At 39.5% G+C, this 18,890-nt stretch overlaps 1 protein-coding gene across 2 annotated transcripts in view; it reads right to left on the bottom strand.

Moving 5' to 3' along the window:
- BRINP3 (BMP/retinoic acid inducible neural specific 3) overlaps positions 1-18,890 on the bottom strand; it is a gene marked incomplete at both ends in the record, with an annotated part of 214,675 nt that overhangs the window by 49,792 nt on the left and 145,993 nt on the right. For both annotated transcript variants that reach the window (XM_082484649.1, XM_082484650.1), the window contains one exon: positions 18,107-18,343. In XM_082484649.1, the coding sequence (XP_082340775.1) occupies positions 18,107-18,343 (237 nt within the window). The remainder of the gene's footprint in view (positions 1-18,106; positions 18,344-18,890) is intronic.

The following is an 18,890-nucleotide window of genomic DNA, read 5'->3' as shown; positions in this document are numbered from 1 at the left end:
TCACATTTTCTTCCTCCTTTCTCTCACAGCTGCTCTTCACCCTTTCTTAAATATGCTATCACAGAGGTGCCATCAGTGTCACTAATAGGCTCAGCTTTGGGCAGTGGTCAGTCCATTTTGGAGCCAGCTGGCACTGGTTCTGTCTGACATGGGGGCAGCACCTCGTGTCTTCTCAAAACAGGCCACCCCTGCAGCACTCCCACTACCAAAACCTTACCATGTAAACCCAATACATCTCCAGAAATGTGGTCCAAAAGGACTCAATCCATGATTTTCCCAGGGACCACAGTGAAGCTGATAAATCAGTAGTTCCCTGGACCATCCTTTCAGACTTTTTTGATTATCGGCATAATACTTGCTTTTCTCCAGTGATTAGGGATCATCCTCAGTCTCCATGATCTTTCAAAACTAACAGAGAGAGAGAGGCCTTACAGGGATATCATCAATCTCTCTCAAAACCCACAGATACAGAGGAGAAGGCTGAGGTTCTCAATAACTTTTTCGCCTCAGCCTTCACTGGTAAGGGGTCTAACCACACCGCCCAAGTTGTAGAAGGAAAAGGCAGGGACTGGGAGAATAAGGAATAAGGTACCACCCACTGTAGAAGACCAGGTTCAAGACCAGTTGAGGAACCTAAAGGTGCACAAGTCCATGGGCTTAATCTGTGAGTCCTAAGGGAACTGGCAGATGAGGTTGCCAAGCTACTATCCATTGTATTTGAGAAGTCATAGCAATCTGGTAAAGTTCCCACTGACTGGAAACGGGGAAACAGAACCCTTATTTTTAAAAAGGGTAAAAAAGAAGACCCAGGGAACTACAGGCTGGTCAATCTCACCTCTGTGCCTGGCGAGATCATGGAGCAGATCCTCCTGGAAACTATGCTAAGGCACTTGGAAAATAAGGAGCTGATTGGTGGCAGCCAACATGGGTTCACTAAGGGCAAATCATGGCTGAAAAGTTTGGTGGCTGTCTACTATGGTGTTACAGTGTTGGTGGATAAGGGAAGGGAAACAGACGTTCTCTCCCTGGATTTGTGCAAAGCATTTGACACTGTCCCACACAACATTATTGTCCCTAAATAGGAGAGGCATGGATTTGAACTATGGATCACTTGGTGGATAAGGAACTGGCTGGATGGCTGCACTCAAAGAGTGGCAGTTAACTGATCAGTGTCCAAGTGGCGAGCAGTGACGAGGGGCATTCATCAGGGGAAGGTACTGGGACGGGTGCTGTTCAACATCTTTATCAGCAACATGGACAGTGGGATTGAGTGCACCCTCAGCAAGTTTGCTGATGACACCAAGCTGTGTGGAGCAGCCAAGAAGCTGGAGGGAAGGGATGCCATCCAGAGGGACCTGGACAGGCTGGAGAGATGGGCCTGTGCAAACCTCATGAAGTTAAACAAGGCCAACTGCTAGGTCCTACATGTGGGCTGGGGCAATCTCAAGCACAAATAAAGGCTAGGTGAAGAATGGATTGAAAACAGCCCTGAGGCAGAGCAGGACTTGGGGGTGTTGGTTGATGAGAAGCTCAATATGAGCCAGCAACGTACGCTTACAGCCCAGAGGGCCAGGCCAACCCTATCCTCATCTGCATCAAAAGAACTGTGGGCAGCAGGTCAAGGGAGGTGATTCTGCCCTCAACATAAGAAGGACATGGACCTGTTGGAGTGGGTCCAGAGGAGGGCCACAAAGATGACCAGAGGGCTGGAGCACCTCTCCTGTGAAGACAGGCTGAGAGAGTTGGAGTTGTTCAGCCTGGAGAAGAGAAGACTCTGGGGAGACATAGCAGCTTTCCAGTTTCTGAAGGCTGCCTACAAGAAAGCTGTAAAGGGACTTTTTACAAGGGCATGTAATGATAGAACAAGGGGTAATGGCTTCAAATTGGAAGAGGGTAGATTTAGATTACATGTTAGGAAGAAATTTTTCACTCTGAGGGTAGTGAGACACTGGAAGAAGTTGCCCAGAGAAGTTGTGGAGGCTTCATCCCTGGATCTGTTCAAGGCCAGGTTGGATGGGGCTTTGAGCAACCTGTTCTACTGGAAGGTGCCCCTGCCCATTGCAGAGGGGTTGGAACTTGATGATCCGTAAGGTCCCTTTAAACTTAAACCACTCTATGATTCCATGTAGTCACTCCTCTAATACGCGCCAACCCTCCTCTGGCAGTGTTTTTGGTGCTCACAGGGATGAGCAGCAAGGGACAATAGTCTAAGATCATAGAATCATAGAGTCATAGAATCATAGGGTTGGAAGGGACCTCTGGAGATCATCTAGTCCAACCCCCCTGCCAGAGCAGGGACACCTCAGAGCAGGTTGCACAGGAATGTGTCCAGGAGGGTTTTGAATGTCTCCAGAGATGGAGACTCCACCACCTCCCTGGGCAGCCTGTTCCAGTGCTCTACCACCCTCAAGGTAAAGAAGTTCCTCCTCATGTTTAGGTGGAACTTCCTATACTCAAGTTTGTGCCCGTTACCTCTTGTCCTGTCACTGGGCACCACCAAAAAGAGCCTGGCCCCATCCTCCTGGCACTCACCCTTTAAGTATTTATAAGCATGGATCAGGTCCCCCCTCAACCGTCTTTTTTCCAGACTAAAGAGACCCAATTCCCTCAGTCTTTCTTCATAAGACAGCTAAATGAGTGTCTCCTCAACTTCCCAGATCAAAGTTCCCAGAAAACCTCCCCAGAGGGCAGATCAGGTCAGCAGAGGGTTATGTCCATCTTCAAATGCCATTACCCACTGCTTTTTGGTACTTGCATGTGTGTCAGGCTTAGCCAGCTCTGATAGGTCCCCAGGACACTAAACCTATTCTGCAGTCACAGATCTACAGGTGGAAAAGGAGCTGTCTTCCTGGTGCCATAAGTCACAAGTCTCCTGTTCCTCATCTTCACAGGCTGCATTTGCCACTTGATGGAGTATAGACTCTGGCTGCCCATCGTGCAGCTGAAGGTTCAGATGCTTGGCTCTGCAGGGTCTCTGTGAAGATCCTATCTCTTTTTCATCTTCTGCAGTGCTTTACAGAGGGAATACTGCTGTCTCTCTGAGTAGTGATTCATCAGAAGATGTTCCAAAGGCAGGTGCCTGTAATAATGCCTTTCTCGATTCACGTCTGTCAGAGGACAAACTGCTTAAGGACCTTGAAACTTTACATTAAATGAGAAATTTCAACTGCAGTTTTAGTTCAGTTGGGGTGTGGTTTCTTGTTGTTTGGGTTTCTTTTCAAAATAACTTGTGTCCTTTTCTATGCTAATCGTTTGTTTACACCTGGTTTTAATATGATTCCAGCCTTCCTTTGGCACTACTTATTTTAACAGCAAGCCAAAATAAACAGATAATATTGCATAAGGAAAATGAGCAACAGTCAGAGCCAACAAGAAATATTCAGACTAAAAGCTTTCATTTAAAAACACTAAGAAAATATCTCTAGTGACTCCAGTGACCTTTTTACCAATGGATTTACCTAATGATGACACACAACAGCAAAGAAAGTCATGCAACCCTGCTCTGCCAATTTCCTTAACGTGTGTGTCCACTTCAGTGCTGCCCTTATCTGCTGATGCTGTAAATAAGCCTACTATTTCATATAAATACTGTTTTATTTTTGTTATAGGTTAGAAGCTGGATCAAAGAGTACCAATTAATTTCATACAAAAGCTAAGGAAAGCTGCTAAAGCTATTAATTACACAACAAAGAAGGCTCTTAGGTAGAACTGTGCAGAGCATAGAAAATCCATTTTGTGAAAGGTTTTTTGGCATTCCAAAATTAGAATGCAACTTAAATCTTTTGAAATTCTCTAAAATTCTTCTAATGTTTCTAATTTCTCTGAAATCTTCTGCCAGGAACATTGCAAGTTTTTCTTGTTTTAATTTGCTGTGAATCTGTCAAAATACTTCACCTTGACAGAACAGAAATTTTACATTTTCATGTCAACATTTAATTTTGTATTATTAAATAAAAGTTATAAAATAAGAAATGACAAAATTAATAAACATTTCAAAATGAAGGCCAAAGCACTTTGGCTCAAAGCCACTGCCTCAATATTTTGTAACATTCTGTAGATAAATCTTTATCTGTGTTACACTTCAACTGTCTTTTCTGTTTAGACTGAAAGTTCTTCAGAGATGAGCATGTCTCTTATTTTATCTTCTCTCCTGGTTTGAGGTGAAACAGGACCAATTTTGTTCAGTAACTTTGCTTCTTAGCTAGGCCTCTTCTAACTACTGAAATTAACAGCCTATTGTGCAGACAATGCTCATGCTCTCAGAGTGATAAGACCAAAGTTTATAGTTGATGCCAAGGCATGGTATGCCGTGAGGCTCTTGCTTATACTTATTACTGTTACAACCAAGGCCAACAAACTTCGTTATGTGCTCCATTGGAGGGTTGGAAGTGGAAAAACAGTGAGGTACCACCTGTGGGGAGGAGCAGACAGGATAGAAGACCCAAAACTGACCAACAGGGTATTCCATCCCATCTGCCTCATGATCAGTATAAAAGTTGAGGGATCAAAGGGTCAGCTGTCTTCCTTCAATGGCTGATGTCTGAGGAGGACTCTGTCTGTTCATCTGCCTTTGATCCTGATCCTGGAGTCCAGTTCCTGTCCATCACCGAGTCCAGCCTGGGGCTGCCCCAGTGACAGCAAGTGTCGTGGTTGTCATCTTGGGAGCTTGATAAGGTTTTGTATAATAGCATTATTTCTTTTTATTTTATTATTAATATTTCATTAAAGTAGTTTAGTTCCTTCTGAACCCCTAAGTCTCTTCTTCCCTCCTCTGCCTCTCTTTTTGAAGAGGGGTAGAGGGGAGCATCTGTCGGTCCCATTTGGGGTCCTCCACGTCTCCAGATTTGGCCTAAATCACGACATCTTTATAGGGCAGTCAGCACAACAGACCCCATATTTAATCGTTGCCATGTATTACAAATAATAATAATAATAAATTTGCTTATGGCTCCAGGCAACTGCATCCTCTGTGGTAGCTGCAATTAGTATGAGGAGTTAGAGTTCTGGTAGGAAAGATCTCATAATCCCCAACAGTTTATCACACTTTTTACATAAATGTACTGTATGTGAAAAACCTTCTACTCTAACAATGCGACCGAGGTACTACCATTCCTTTCCCATAACAATGTTTTTAATTGTAATCAGGGCAATAAATATGACAGCAAGTCAAATACCCGTGTCAGCTGTAAACTGAAACCTCAAACCACAAAGCTAGTAGCCTGAGAGAAGAAAAAGCAATAGGACCTACATTTCAAATGGTTGGATTTGACTGCTGTTCCATAAAGTGGTTCCTCAATATCGTGTAGGTATTATTAAAGAGATTTTTAAAAGATATATGTTTTTTTAAAATATGCCACCATGATTCAAAAGCCTGGAGAAAACAAAATACTAAAAGGAACATATATTTGTTTTTATGTTGCAATGAATTTTAGTTGTTTATGATGCGTTACTTAATTTGTCAAAAAGTAGCAGATGTGTTCCAAGAAATATATGTTTGAAAATAATCCAATTCAAGGAAGCATAAGACTGCAGCTTAAAACAACCTTAATTCTTCACAGAAAAGATAGTAAAGCTGAATTCCTCCCCCCCCCCGCCCCCCCCCCCCGCCTCCCCCAGCGCAATCTAGGCTAAATCTATCATCTCTCCCTATAATTAAAACATTCATTTCTCCAAAGCAAATGAACTTTTCTTTAGACTTTCTGAAGGGCAAATAGAAGGAAGGAAATGTATGTGCTCTGGAAGACATGGGTTTCATATGAAGGACCAGAGAAACTCAACAGAATATTGGGCATGTTATTTGAACTGGTACAATCTAGGTGCTTTGTAAGCTTCAGGGGAAGCAAATTTTTATTATTCTTGCAGTGAGGTAGGTTTGTGTTTTTTTTTTCTGTTGGCATTCTTTTTTGAAGTGAGGAACACTGCAGGGATGGCTCCTCTAAGGAGGAAAGAACAGAGCTAAGTATCAGCGCAGGTGAAAGTGGAATTGGTGGGGAATGGAGGTCCTCTGATCGTCCATTAATATATAGTCTCTGAGGAACCTTATGCAAATACAACTGATTTTACATATAAGTTGCATATGTTTATATATATAGGCGTGTATACACTTGTATGTTTTACATATATATAGTTAATGCAAGTAATGTCAACCTGTTATAGGAACAGGAAACCACAGATACTCACAAGCCTTGGGACTCTCTTGGTGCCCAGATAAAGAGGAAAAAATGACAGAGCCAAAATTGGTAGTAAAGATAGAATATCATGCTGCAAATCATGGATTGGATTAATTCTGAAGTTTTACTAGGCAGGAGATAATAACATTCCCTAGACTCTGCTGCAAGCTGAATGGACTCACATTTCGTATAATCAAGAAGTGACTTGCTTCTTAGTCTCAATCTAAATATGACCTTGACAGCAAGTTCACTTTTCAGAAACCAAAAAAACAGACTCCAACAGCTATCTCTGTAAATCCCAACTTTTGAAGGACATTCCTTCCATCCTGACAATTTTTCTTTTGGGTGTGATTTTGGTTCATTACTCTTTTAAAAATGTTCGTATCACTACACTTCAAAATGGATGTCTCTTGGAATTCATTGTTAGCTTTCAATAAAAATTTCTCAAAAATATCTTTATGGGTTATTTTGATTTTTTTTTGTAAACACTTTGATCATTTCAACGTGGTTTACAAGTATTCCTGCAGCATGGATGTTCCAATTTCTATCTAGTGCTAGCTATTATTATTTTTCTATAGCGCTCTAGACGCACATAATGCATAGGACAATTCTTATGCGTAGTTTTAGAAATAGACTTTCTCACCCCCAAAGTTACCTTACTTGTTCTTGGTCATGTTGACAACTCCTGCAGTTTGAAAACTGGGTAAGGTAAATAAACATGTAGTGTATCACAGAAGGATAGTTCAGGGAAGAAATGAGTGAAACTGAAGTGTTCTTGGAAAATATATTGAAGAAAATAACCAGTGTTAAACTGTTACAGGAGGTTTAAGAAGCTATGAATCAGAATAGACAACACTGCCCTAGAAGAAATGAGAGGCCACAGAGTGACATCCCTCCTAATAAAGAGAGTCCAAAGCTGCCAAGGCAGGTATTGGAATTCCACCAAGAATGAGTTTTTTTGTCACTAGCTTTGAAGGGAATTACATTATGTCATGTACATGGTGGACATAAGTAGAATTATATTAGATCAAGCCTTCTGCTCCTCCTCTTATTACAATGTCATCACAATGTCTAAAGTGACTGATAATGCAATGCCATGTAAAACTTTATAAGTTGATTTGCCAGGTGCTGCTTTAGCAGGAGTCATATAATGCTTTTGGTTTTAGAACAGGGGCAATTATATTGATGTGACCTAATTGGATGTACCTTCATTTCTGGAGTAGGAGATGAACAATTTAGACATTGACTCTCTGAAGAAATTATGCAAATCCCACCTGTTCATTTTATTAAAACAATGACACCTCCACAGGGGTGGTAGAGATGGGAAGTACTGGTCACAGGAGGGATGACAGTTGGTGTATCTGTTCATGCTATTGATTAAACTTCCTGACAACCACACAGGGAAGTTAATTACTGCGAGGCAAATTAACACCTTTGCAAGATAATAGAGAAAACAATAATTATATTAAGAACTCAGGGGGCTAAGTTTTCTTGGCCTTGCGCCTGAAGATGTAAGCACCGTTTTAAAGAAAACTGCCACTCTACTGCTTGGGGCAAATAATTTGAACCATATTGATTGAAGTCTTTAATCTCAGTGATTAAAAAGTCCATTCAACTGCCAGTGAGTCTGTTCAGACTTTTCACAAGGAGCCTCTCAATTAAGATTTCAAATAAGACTCATTTTGCATAGCAATAGGTCTTTTCTGGTCAACAGAGAGAAAGACTGTGCTATCTGAATGACCTGTGCAATCATACCTGGTGTGTGCTGTGTACAACGAGCTTGCAAGGGCCCTTTGATGGGTAGCTTCTATCATCCTTCTGAACCAATGAAAACAAAGCTTATCAGAGAAACCCTCCAGTATTCAGTTTTAGTTCCAGATTTCATTTTTAAGCTTATGCTAGACGCATTTGAATTGAAACAAAGTAACTGGAAAAGCAGTAATATGTCACTGGGCTGTAGTAAGAGAGAATTTCAAGTGGAAACTCTTCACTACAAATGACAGTGTGGGACTCTGAATTTACAGTCTGTCTGTGATGCCAAATCAAACTTAGCCATCTTGCAATGATATTTAAGACTTGAAATCTCAACGTAGAGTCTGAAAGTCAGTTTGGGCACTTTTCTTTCATTATAATTGCAAGATGTTTCTTCTGACAAGAGTGGACACAGCAACATCTATATTTAAACTGACATTTTCAAATTAAACCTGCAGTTACTTTCTGCCCTTTTAAACACTTAGTAATTTGGAACAGGTGTAAATGAGACATTTAGTACATTAATTATATTTTTAAATGTCTATCTTGGAATGCAGGGTTTGTTTTTTTTTTCTTTTCTTCTGTACTAGAAGGATCATAGAGAACCCTAACAACATCAAGATGATTTTTACCTAGCGATTAAAATGCAGTCTGAAAATTTTTAAACTGACATCACTGTAGTTTACACAAGAGTTATTGAGGGCATTGTTCAGATCTTCAGATTGTCATTACTACTGGTAATAAGGGAGAAAGCTAGAACCCAGGTTGATGTCTACACAATGTAGTCAATCTGTATGCTTAGCAGCTGGGAAAAATTACCTTTTTACTTGTCAGCTAGGTGACTTTGATTTGAAGATAGTGAGAGGCAATAAAAAGGAATCCCATGATGCCCACTTTTGCTAAATCAATTTTTAGAAATAATTTGTGCCAGAGGAATAGCAAAAATCTGTGACTTATTGGGATGGCAAACAAAGATATATTAGATTTTTCTGACTAAAAAGAGGGATTGTTAAGGTTAAAAGTCACAGACTAAATGCAGACTTGTGGTAGTTTTGCTGGAGTCATCCGTCAGAAAGAACCTGACACGTTATAATCACAGCAATATTTTAAAATGATTGTCTGATGGAGAGGAGGAGAAAGAATGAAAGACATTGCATTCCTTAATGCACTGCTGGGAGATATTAATATAATTCATAATTAAGATGATTCCAGAACTTCATCTGACAACCGTTTATGAAATGATGAAAAAAATTGTAATTATCTGATGATGCAAAATTCTTTCCCCCAGTTTTTTTTATGCTGTGATTCACATTTGATCTTGAAGATTTGGATTTGTCATTGGTTTTCATCATAATACATTCGGTCAACCAGATGTCTAAGATTTCTGTCTTCGGCACTGGACAATCTATTTAAATTTATTTACATTATTTAATTTATTTTTATTTTAGCTGTAAGTTTAATCTATTTAAGTCTAAGTTAAAGTTACAGTTTGTTTATCTGACTGGTTTAGTGTCTGCTTTATTTAAGCATATTTTTTTTTAGCAAAGTAAATATGTCTGATTACTCTGGCTACATCTGCTATTTTTTAATTGTTACTCAAACTGACTGAAAGAAAAAAACCTCAACGGATGTATTACTATGTGCTCAGCATCTAAGTGTCTCTACATGCAAGAATAATGACTGCAAAATTTTTTCCTGAGAAATAGTAAGAGATTTGTGTAGATTTTGGGATCAAATATGATTGCTTGCTATGGAGGTATGTATTGACTGGTTGTGTGACTGTCACATCCAGTCTCTGACTTTGGAACTACCTTAGAATTCCTCCTTTACAGCCTCTTTACAGCCTCAGTAATCATAAAGGTGATGCTGTCCATCTGTAGCAAATTCATAAGGCTAGAAGAGGGTGTTAAGAATTCTCCCCTGAGCATCTGCACTTCCATGTCAGTGACAATTGTAATTTCTAGTCTTGATTTTACTGTATTTTACCATGGTTTGCAGCCTGTGTATTGGACACCACCTTCACTGTCAGAACAAGGATCTTCATCCTTCACAAGAAATGTTAGAACAGTTTTGAAGCCCAGAGTCAGCACGCAGCGTGATTTTATAAATACATGTAATGTGACCACAAATGTTTAGTCAATCTTTTGAGAATTCATGACTCAGGTAACTCAGATGTCTATGCAGCAAACCACCACTAATCCCAAAATGCAAAGTGTGAATAGAAACATATTCTGTCCTTTACTAGTATTCAACAGTAAAAATATTGGCCAATTTTACATATGAGTTTCAGTTGATTAAGGTGTAGATTAACTTCAAGATTGAAAGAACACTAATTCTTCACTTTTTCCAAGACCAGCTTTGGGCTTCTGTTCTTGGTTTTAGTAAAACAGATTTGCAGATCTGGGAAGTAGACGTGCTTAGTGGATAGAGCCTTTCTTGTTTCACAGTTGGTATTTTACAGTATACTCATATTTCATATGGGAAAATACGAACTGAATGAGAAGGGAGACAATTCTGAAAGTGTATGATCAAAATAGAGTGGGTTTCCACTACTATGACATTTTGAAGATGAAGATATAAAGTCATGACACTATTAAATGGATAATTCTCTAAATCTCACTGAAGATTATGGAATGGTGGAGATGATTACTTTCTGTAGATTATACATAAAAGTAATTATATGAGATGCAAATGCTACCCCCCAGAAATGAATGGGGTGCCTGAACTTCCTCATCTTCAGTATTTCTGTAATTCAGTAATAAGCTTATCATCTCCTCTATTATATAACCTGCTTTCTTCAAACTTAAATTCTTTTTTTTGTAAACAGGATTTTGGGAACATCATTAGTCCAATCACTATAAAGAAATGGAAAAATATAATTGAACTGAGGAAGCAGGACTCTAAAGTCTCAAAAGCAATCTATACTGAGGCAAAGAAAACTTTTGTAACTTTCTATGTAGTGCTATATATTAACTAAGGAGTCAGACCTAATTTTTAGATGAACATTTTAAAACTGTAGATTTTTTTCAGATGATTTTAAGTCAGTAAAGAGTAACCAATGCTTAATAGCAAGAAATCCTGGAGTTATTAAGGAATTATGAAATGCCTTAGACATGAAGTCCAAATCCAGTGAATCCATAGATTTAAGAAGAAATAGCTTGCAACAGCAATTCACTTCAGCTAGCACTTTGCAGTCAAAGCAATCATGGAGGATGGATGCATAATGAAAAATAGTTTCAGCAAATATTAATGTGAAAGTTGATATCAATTTACTTTGGCTGTACTTATACCACTTGCACTTTCTGTGATACTGAAATTTACCTTTTGAATTATCTCTATATAGCAGATACAGAAACGATTGAAAAAATCAAACTGTACATTTTGAGAAGTTTGTCTTTTAAAGCTATAGAAGGACAGATTTAAAAATATTTACAGGATGACTTTGGATGTTTAATTACGCCTGTGAAGCCACATGTCTGGTAGCATAAACTGTTTTTGTGTTCTGTGGGCCAAGTTCCTAGATGTCTCTGATCTATTTAAGCTGAAGCTGAACATTTAGGCGTATAAGTCAAACCTATCAAGTTAATGGACTACAAATGATTAAAATAAACACATATCTCAGTGCTTCACTGAATCATTCTTAAGCACAACTGTGGCAGGAAGAATTCTGTCCAATTTGTTGTAGGCATGTTATTTTCTTCCATAGTATTTTGTATTTAAACAAAATGTTTGAAAGAATAAGTTTTTAATTTCAAAGTTACTTTGAAAATATACCTCATAATATTTGTTGCACACCTCCTTATCTCATGCCTTTCAAGGAAATATTCCACAAGAGATTTTGGTGCCTTCTAGGGAAAAAAAAGACACTGCTCAGCACTTGGAAAATATGCAAGGCAAGCTGCCACTGCATGTGAGCTATGTGAAAATAAATGCTTGGATTGAAGATTTTACTTTCATGTTTCCAGGAGGTCTCATAAATGCTACCGATAAAAAAAGAAATTATGAAAATGCCCTTTTGCCATCCTCTATTGCTTGAGCAACACTATCATCCATATCTTTATTTATTTTAACAGCCTTTTTAATTTAGAGAAATGAAATTAAGTTGCAACATGGACTGCTGCAAATTTCTTATAGATGTCACTGAGCAGACTCTTTAAAAGAAAATTGATGTCATTTGAATTGTTTAAATGAAGTTGCCGATTTCCAAATACACCCTGCAGGCAGCCACACCAGGATTATGGTACAGGCAACGCATGATCACAGAATCACAGAATTTTCAGAGTTGGAAGGGACCTCTAGAGATCATCTAGTCCAACTCCTCTGCTAAAGCAGGATTGCCTAGAGCACATTACTCAGGACTGCATCCAGGCGGGTCTTGAAAATCTCCAGAGAAGGGGACTCCACAACCTCCCTGGGCAGCCTGTTCCAGTGCTCTGTCACCCTCACCGTAAAGAAGTTTTTCCGTGTATTTGAACGGAACTTCCTGTGTTCTAACTTGTGCCCATTACCCCTCATCCTGTCACTTGGAACCATTGAAAAGAGCCTGGCTCCATCCTCCTTCAACCCACCCTTTAGATATTTGTACGCCATAATAAGGTCTCCCCTCAGCCTTCTCTTCTCCAGGCTAAAGAGTCCCAGCTCTCTCAGCCTTTCCTCATAAGGGAGATGCTCCAAGCCCTTAATCATCTTAGTTGCTCTTCGCTGGACTCGCTCCAGCAGTTCCCTGTCCCTCTTGAACTGGGGAGCCCAAAACTGGACACAGTATTCCAGTTGTGGCCTCACCAGTGCAGAGTAGAGGGGGAGAATGACCTCCCTCGACCTACTGGCCACACTCTTCCCTATGCAGCCCAGGATTCCATTGGCCTTTTTGGCGACAAGGGCACATTGCTGGGCCATGGATAATTTACTGTCTACCACAACCCCCAGATCCTTCTCCTCTGAGCTACTTCTCAGCAGGTCCGCCCCTAACCTATACTGGTGCCTAGCATTCTTCCTCCCCAGGTGCAGGACCTTGCACTTGCTCTTGTTGAACCTCATTTGGTTCTTCTCTGCCCAGCTCTCCAGCCTGTCCAGGTCACGCTGGATGGCAGCACGGCCCTCTGGGGTGTCAGCCACCCCACCCAGTTTGGTATCATCAGCGAACTTGCTGAGGATACACTTTGTCCCCTCATCCAGGTCATTAATGAATATATTAAACAAAATTGGACCGAGTATTGACCCCTGGGGACACCACTGGTTACAGGCCTCCAACCAGACTCTGTGCCGCTGGTCACAACCCTCTGAGTTCTGTCCCGCAGCCAACTCTCAATCCACCTCGCTGTCACCTCATCTAGCCCATACTTCCTCAGCTTCCTAATGAGGATGTCATGGGAGACAGTGTCAAAAGCCTTGCTAAAGTCAAGGTAGATGACATCCACGACTCTCCCCTCATCCAGCCAACCAGTTATAACATCATAGAAAGCTATCAGATTGGTCAAGCATGATTTACCCTTGGTAAATCCATGATCATATTCTCCTTGCCATCAGAATCTAGAGCCTATGGGTGTTTTTATGGGTCTTCATGCCTTTCATGTGTTTTAAAGCAATGGGTCATAATCTCTGTAAAATGCCAAATTGTCAGTCATTGACAGGGTTGCATGATCGAATTTGCTTCTTTGTACATTAAGTCTTTCTAAGAGAGTCACAAGGACTTCCAAAATTAGTGATGTGTAACAAGACAACATATTCACTAACACCATCTTCAACACTGATGTAATCATAAGCTGTGAAATTTCTCCATGCTTCACAAGTTTGATAAATTTTTCAAGGAATCTTTTGATGCTTTTTACTGTGCACTAGCTTTTTACTTTACTAACTAACTAGCACTTGAGTACTTAGGTTAAAGCTTTTTCCTGAAATGGAAAATTAAACTTTACTGAGATGATGAGTTAGGAGGAGGAGGAGGTGGAGAAGTACAAGCTCCTAGTATTAGGGGTAGAAGGGGCAAAGGAAAATTGGCAATATTAAAAGAATAATGCATTGAAAATGAGGGGCAGGATACAGGCATACTAGTGAAGATTGTAGTGCTTTAATCTAGTTAATGCAGGTGGACGCCATATTCTGGAATCTCAGTGAAACTTAGTGGCTTGTGATACGAGCAGGTCAACTAGATTATCTAGTTGTACTTTTAGGCTACGAATTCCTGTGAAAGGCTAGTTTCATGCACATTAAGAAAGGGTAAATGAAACACTGCTTGATTCCATTAGAGGTGATATTTTTAGGCCTCATGTTAGATGATAAGAACACAGCTTCCTGGAATGATGTTCTCAGAAGTAACTTTGCTTACACATTAATTCAGTCAAAGGCCTCAAGATACTAATGAAATTTGTTAATAAAGTCTAAACAGTTTTAGTATGGAACTTTGATAAGGAAACAGCTGCTCATTTGCAAGGGTAGTAGCTGAGTCTGGAGGCCACAAGATATAATAAAGAATAAGCAGATGGTTCAGAGTAAACAATTGTAATTTCTTTGAGAACATAGTATATAACCTGATATTAAGAGGTTATATGCAGCTCATTTAGCTAATAGTGATAAGGTATGTATTGCTGGAGGGCAGCTAGAGAGATGAAAAAGGCAGCCAATTTTACTGAGAGACAAATAACACACTCCATGTCCTCTAAAATGAGATGTGAGTAGTTAAAAGGTGGCAGAAGAGCCTGAGTGAAAAGAAATCTGCACATAACAATGAATGACACATTCTAAACTGGAATATGTTTGGTCATCTAATCTATAATAATCATAGAAAATTGTCACTACCTGCAAACCCAAATTGCAGACCAGAGTCCTCCTATATGAAAACCAGGAAAACTCTTTGATGACATAGTAACAGAATGCTTGAGGTGGAAAGGACCTCTGGTCCAAACCCCTGCTCAACCAGGGCCACCTAGACACAGTTGCCCAGGACCGTGGCCAGATTTTGAATATCTCCAAGGAGAAAGACTCCACAACCTCTCTGGGAAACCTGTGCCAGTGCTCAGTCACCCTCACAGTGAAAAAGAATTTCCTGAAGTTCAGAGGGAACTTCTTGTGTTTCAGTTTGTGCCCATTGCCTCTGGTCCTGTCACTGGACGCGACTGAAAAGAGCCTGGCTCCATCTTCTTCACAACCTCCTTTCAGGTATTTATATACATTCGTAAGATTCCCTGACCTTTCTCTTCTCCAGGCTGAAAAGTCCCAGCTTTCTCAGCCTTTCTTCATAAGAGTGATGCTCCAGACCCTTCATCATCTTCAAGGATTCTCTCCAATATGTCCATGGCTCTTGTACTGAGGAGCCCAGACCTAGACACAGTACCACAGGTGTGGCCTCACTGGTGCTGAGGAGAGGGGATGGATCCTCTCATTTGACCTGCTGGCAACACTCCTCCTAATGTACCCCCGGATACCAACAGCCTTCTTTCCTGAAAGGGCACATCACTGGCTCACAGTCAACCTGGTGTCCAACAGGACTCCCAGGTCCTTTTTTGCCAAGCTGCATTCCAGCTGGGTGGCCCCCAGCATGACCTCATGCCTGGTTCCAGGTGCAGATCTTTGGAATTGTCCTTGTTGAACTTAGTGATGTTCCTGATGTGGTACATGCTTTCATCTCACCCAACATTACATTAATCTAAGATGATTACTTGTTGCAGTTGGACACATATGCATAGAGTGGTCATATTAAATAATTACCCTTTTTGCAGTTGTAATTGTAGTGCTCAGGACCTTTGAGTTTTAAGTAGGTACACATATTTTCTTTCACATCTCATGATTTAAGAGGTAAAGCAATAATGTAAACTGCCTAATTTGGAAGAGAGCAGTAGGCTGTAGAGAAAACAGTCCTGTTGCTTTTTTCTTTTTTCTTTTATTTCTAGAAATTCAGATGGAGATTTTCAAAGACACAAACTAAATTTAGCTACTCATTGATTTCAAATGGGATTTAGGCAATGAAGCACTGGCATTTTGTTCTTTAAAAAATCTATTTCTCAGTTGTTTTATCTTGAACAGACAGAAGGAGAGATAACACTGACAATAAACAAACCATCTTAAATAGAATATTTACTTCTTCCTTTTTAAGCTAAATTCTGTCCACAGATAACATCTATGACCTCAAGCAAACCCAGTAAGTTTTATAGGTCTATATTATGGGACAAAATTTGTTTCTGTATTCAGAGGACTATTTTGTTATATGTAAGGTAAGGAAGGGTTTGGAAGGCAGAAAAGTTAGATAGTTAATACACTTGACTCTGGACTTCATAGTGTCAAGGAACTAATTCATTCATTCTTTCTTCTGCAGTTAGTAGTAGACTATATGGGACAGTAGTTGGTGCTCCGGATTATCCTCATGCTTGTCTACTCAGACTCTAAATTACTAAATAATCTGGTCTTTTTTCAGCCTACTCTTTTCTAGATAATTTATTTTTATTTTAAATTTACTAAAATAAAACAATATACTCTTATCTCAAAAGCTGACTTCCACCTATTTAGACAAAGATACATATCCCACATCAAAGTTATAAAATATCTATTCGTTTTGGTTTAATAAAAGGCACTTTTGTTATCAAAGATGCTATTAAAATAATCAGATCATGCTGACATTTGTTAATAGTGTTTTTCATAGTTTAAAGTTTACACAAGCTCTAAATTCTTCATAATCACTGTGGCTAGAAATGCTTACAGACCCTGTGTGACAGTACTAGAAAAGCTGTTCAGATGGTAATATAAGATTTACATAGGGATGTTGAATGGGCAATGATTAAGCTATCTATCTTGATAGCAAAGTATCTATCTTGATAGCAAAATATCTATCTTGATTTGCAAAGTACTAAATGATAGCATGACACATAAATGCTTAAGAGTGTCAAAATAGTCATTGGGAAAATGCATTTTTATGTACACAAAAATGAAACATAAATTCATGCTTTTATAACCAGAGTAGTCTGTGATCTTCCAAGGAAATATTGTAAGTTCTGGTGTCCGCATGCTAAGAGTGAGGCTAGGAAAAGGGCCTGAGGTCTTCCAAACAGACTCAGATTTAGGCATCAGGTCTCACTGGAAGTTACAACTGAAATTTTAACTGACATATGATCTTTTGAAATTCTCAACCTTGAATTAAGAAATCAGTCTTTAAAAATAAAACAACAAATATAAAAAATGAATGTATACAAGGTACTGTTCACAATTAACTATTGTACTGATATTTCTTCTCTCACACTGAATAGTCTTCTTCCCCCTCTCTTCTACTTACTCATTCTCTTTCTCCAACACGACTCATTAAAAACGGTGATTTTGGTGTTTTTTTTCTGCTTCTTCCTTATCTCCCCCATTTCTTTTTTTTTTTTCCTTGGTGATTTTTCCCAGGTCTGCTGAGCTCTCCTTACTTTTCCACCATCTGGCTAGACAGCTGCTACTGATATCACTGGGTCAGTGAGCTGTGAAAACAGTTGTTCAGAACCTGCGGTTCCCATTCTCTATGGGACTGGAAGTTCTGATGATCAGGACAGGTGAAATGATGTATGAAACAAACCTTGACGCTTTAAAGAAAACCAATGTGGCACAAACGTGTTGTACAGACAACATGGATAGGTCCAGTTTAAATAGAAATCATATGAAGAAGCAAGTTGCCAACTATGATGGGATGAACTATTAGCTACTTGATAAATCAAGGGCTGGCTATGCTCTCCATGGCTGCTTCATGATATTACTGGACAGACAGGATGAAAGGGAAGTATGGGAGAACTTTGACCCAACGCTGAAAAATTATGTGAAATGAAGCAGCTCTTTCAGCTGCATTACAGAACAAAAATGCAGAATATTCAAATAAAGTGCATAACCTGATTTTGTTCGTCATTTATTCTGCTTTCTGCCTCCTCCAGTACACTTCTGCTCCAATAGGGACCAAGTCCTTACAGCCCTGGACTCCACAAAGTATAGCAGATGAATACTCACATAGCTGTCTGAATCCTGATGTAATTACACAGACTGCTGATCGTTGCAAGGTAAGGACAACACTTCCTATCAGAATATTATAATAATTAAAACTCAGATGCAGGATGTACTTAAGTATGTTTAGCTTTAGGTGTAAGAACCATTCTGGAGATTCAGATGGAGACTGTTGTATAAATACTTTTTGTGAGATACAAAACAGACAAGAAGTTTATAAAACATCTCACCAGATTCTTCAAATTCACTGTTGTATGAGTTCCAAGTCTCACTTATGCGGAGCAGATTTTCTTCCATGGCTTGAATGTCCATGTAGGGACAGTTGCACTCTGGGAATTTGGGACCACACTGACACCAGCAGTCATTGTCCTTGCAGATGAACTCCCCCTCTGAATTGCAAGCAATATAGCTCAGAGCTGCCTGGACAAAATGTTCTTGCAGATACTCAGGTAGGATGACCTGAAGACCTGAAGGAGATAAAGTAAGTATTATGCTATTAAATGCAAAGGAATGCTAGAGCCAAGCAGCTTCCCCAACTTATGTAACAAACAAACAAAGAAACAAATTATGAAAAATGAAACTATATGGTTTTTTTACCACAATTTACACATCTGTCTAGCATTTGCACTGTCATATGTTTCCTTTCTTAAGAATTAATTTCAGATATATTCCTCACATTTTCCTCTCAGTATGGAACGTCCATTCCACTAACTAGTAACCTGCTCAGACAGAGCATTTACTAGTCTAATTTCTTTCTGGGGGATTATCAAAACCAGAAAGAAGACATTATATCAACTTCTCCTTGTAAAGAACTGCTGAATGAACAACCTCAGCAGTAAGAGCTTTGCAGTAGGGAAGCATGCAGCGAAGTTATCATCTTGGTACTAGCAGCTAATGCAAATTTTGAGAGTGCTGATGAAGGGAAAGCAGCCTTGAAAGACAGAGTAAAGAGACAGTGTAATCAGAAAAAGAAGTGTGAAGGTAACTTCCACTCGGTATTGGACTTGTTTTCCA

Source organism: Vanellus vanellus (genome assembly GCF_965231255.1).
Source record: "Vanellus vanellus genome assembly, chromosome: 5".
Taxonomy (NCBI): Eukaryota; Metazoa; Chordata; class Aves; order Charadriiformes; family Charadriidae; genus Vanellus; species Vanellus vanellus.
The sequence above is the reverse complement of the archived record's forward strand: the minus strand, read 5'-3'. Positions and strand labels throughout refer to the sequence as shown.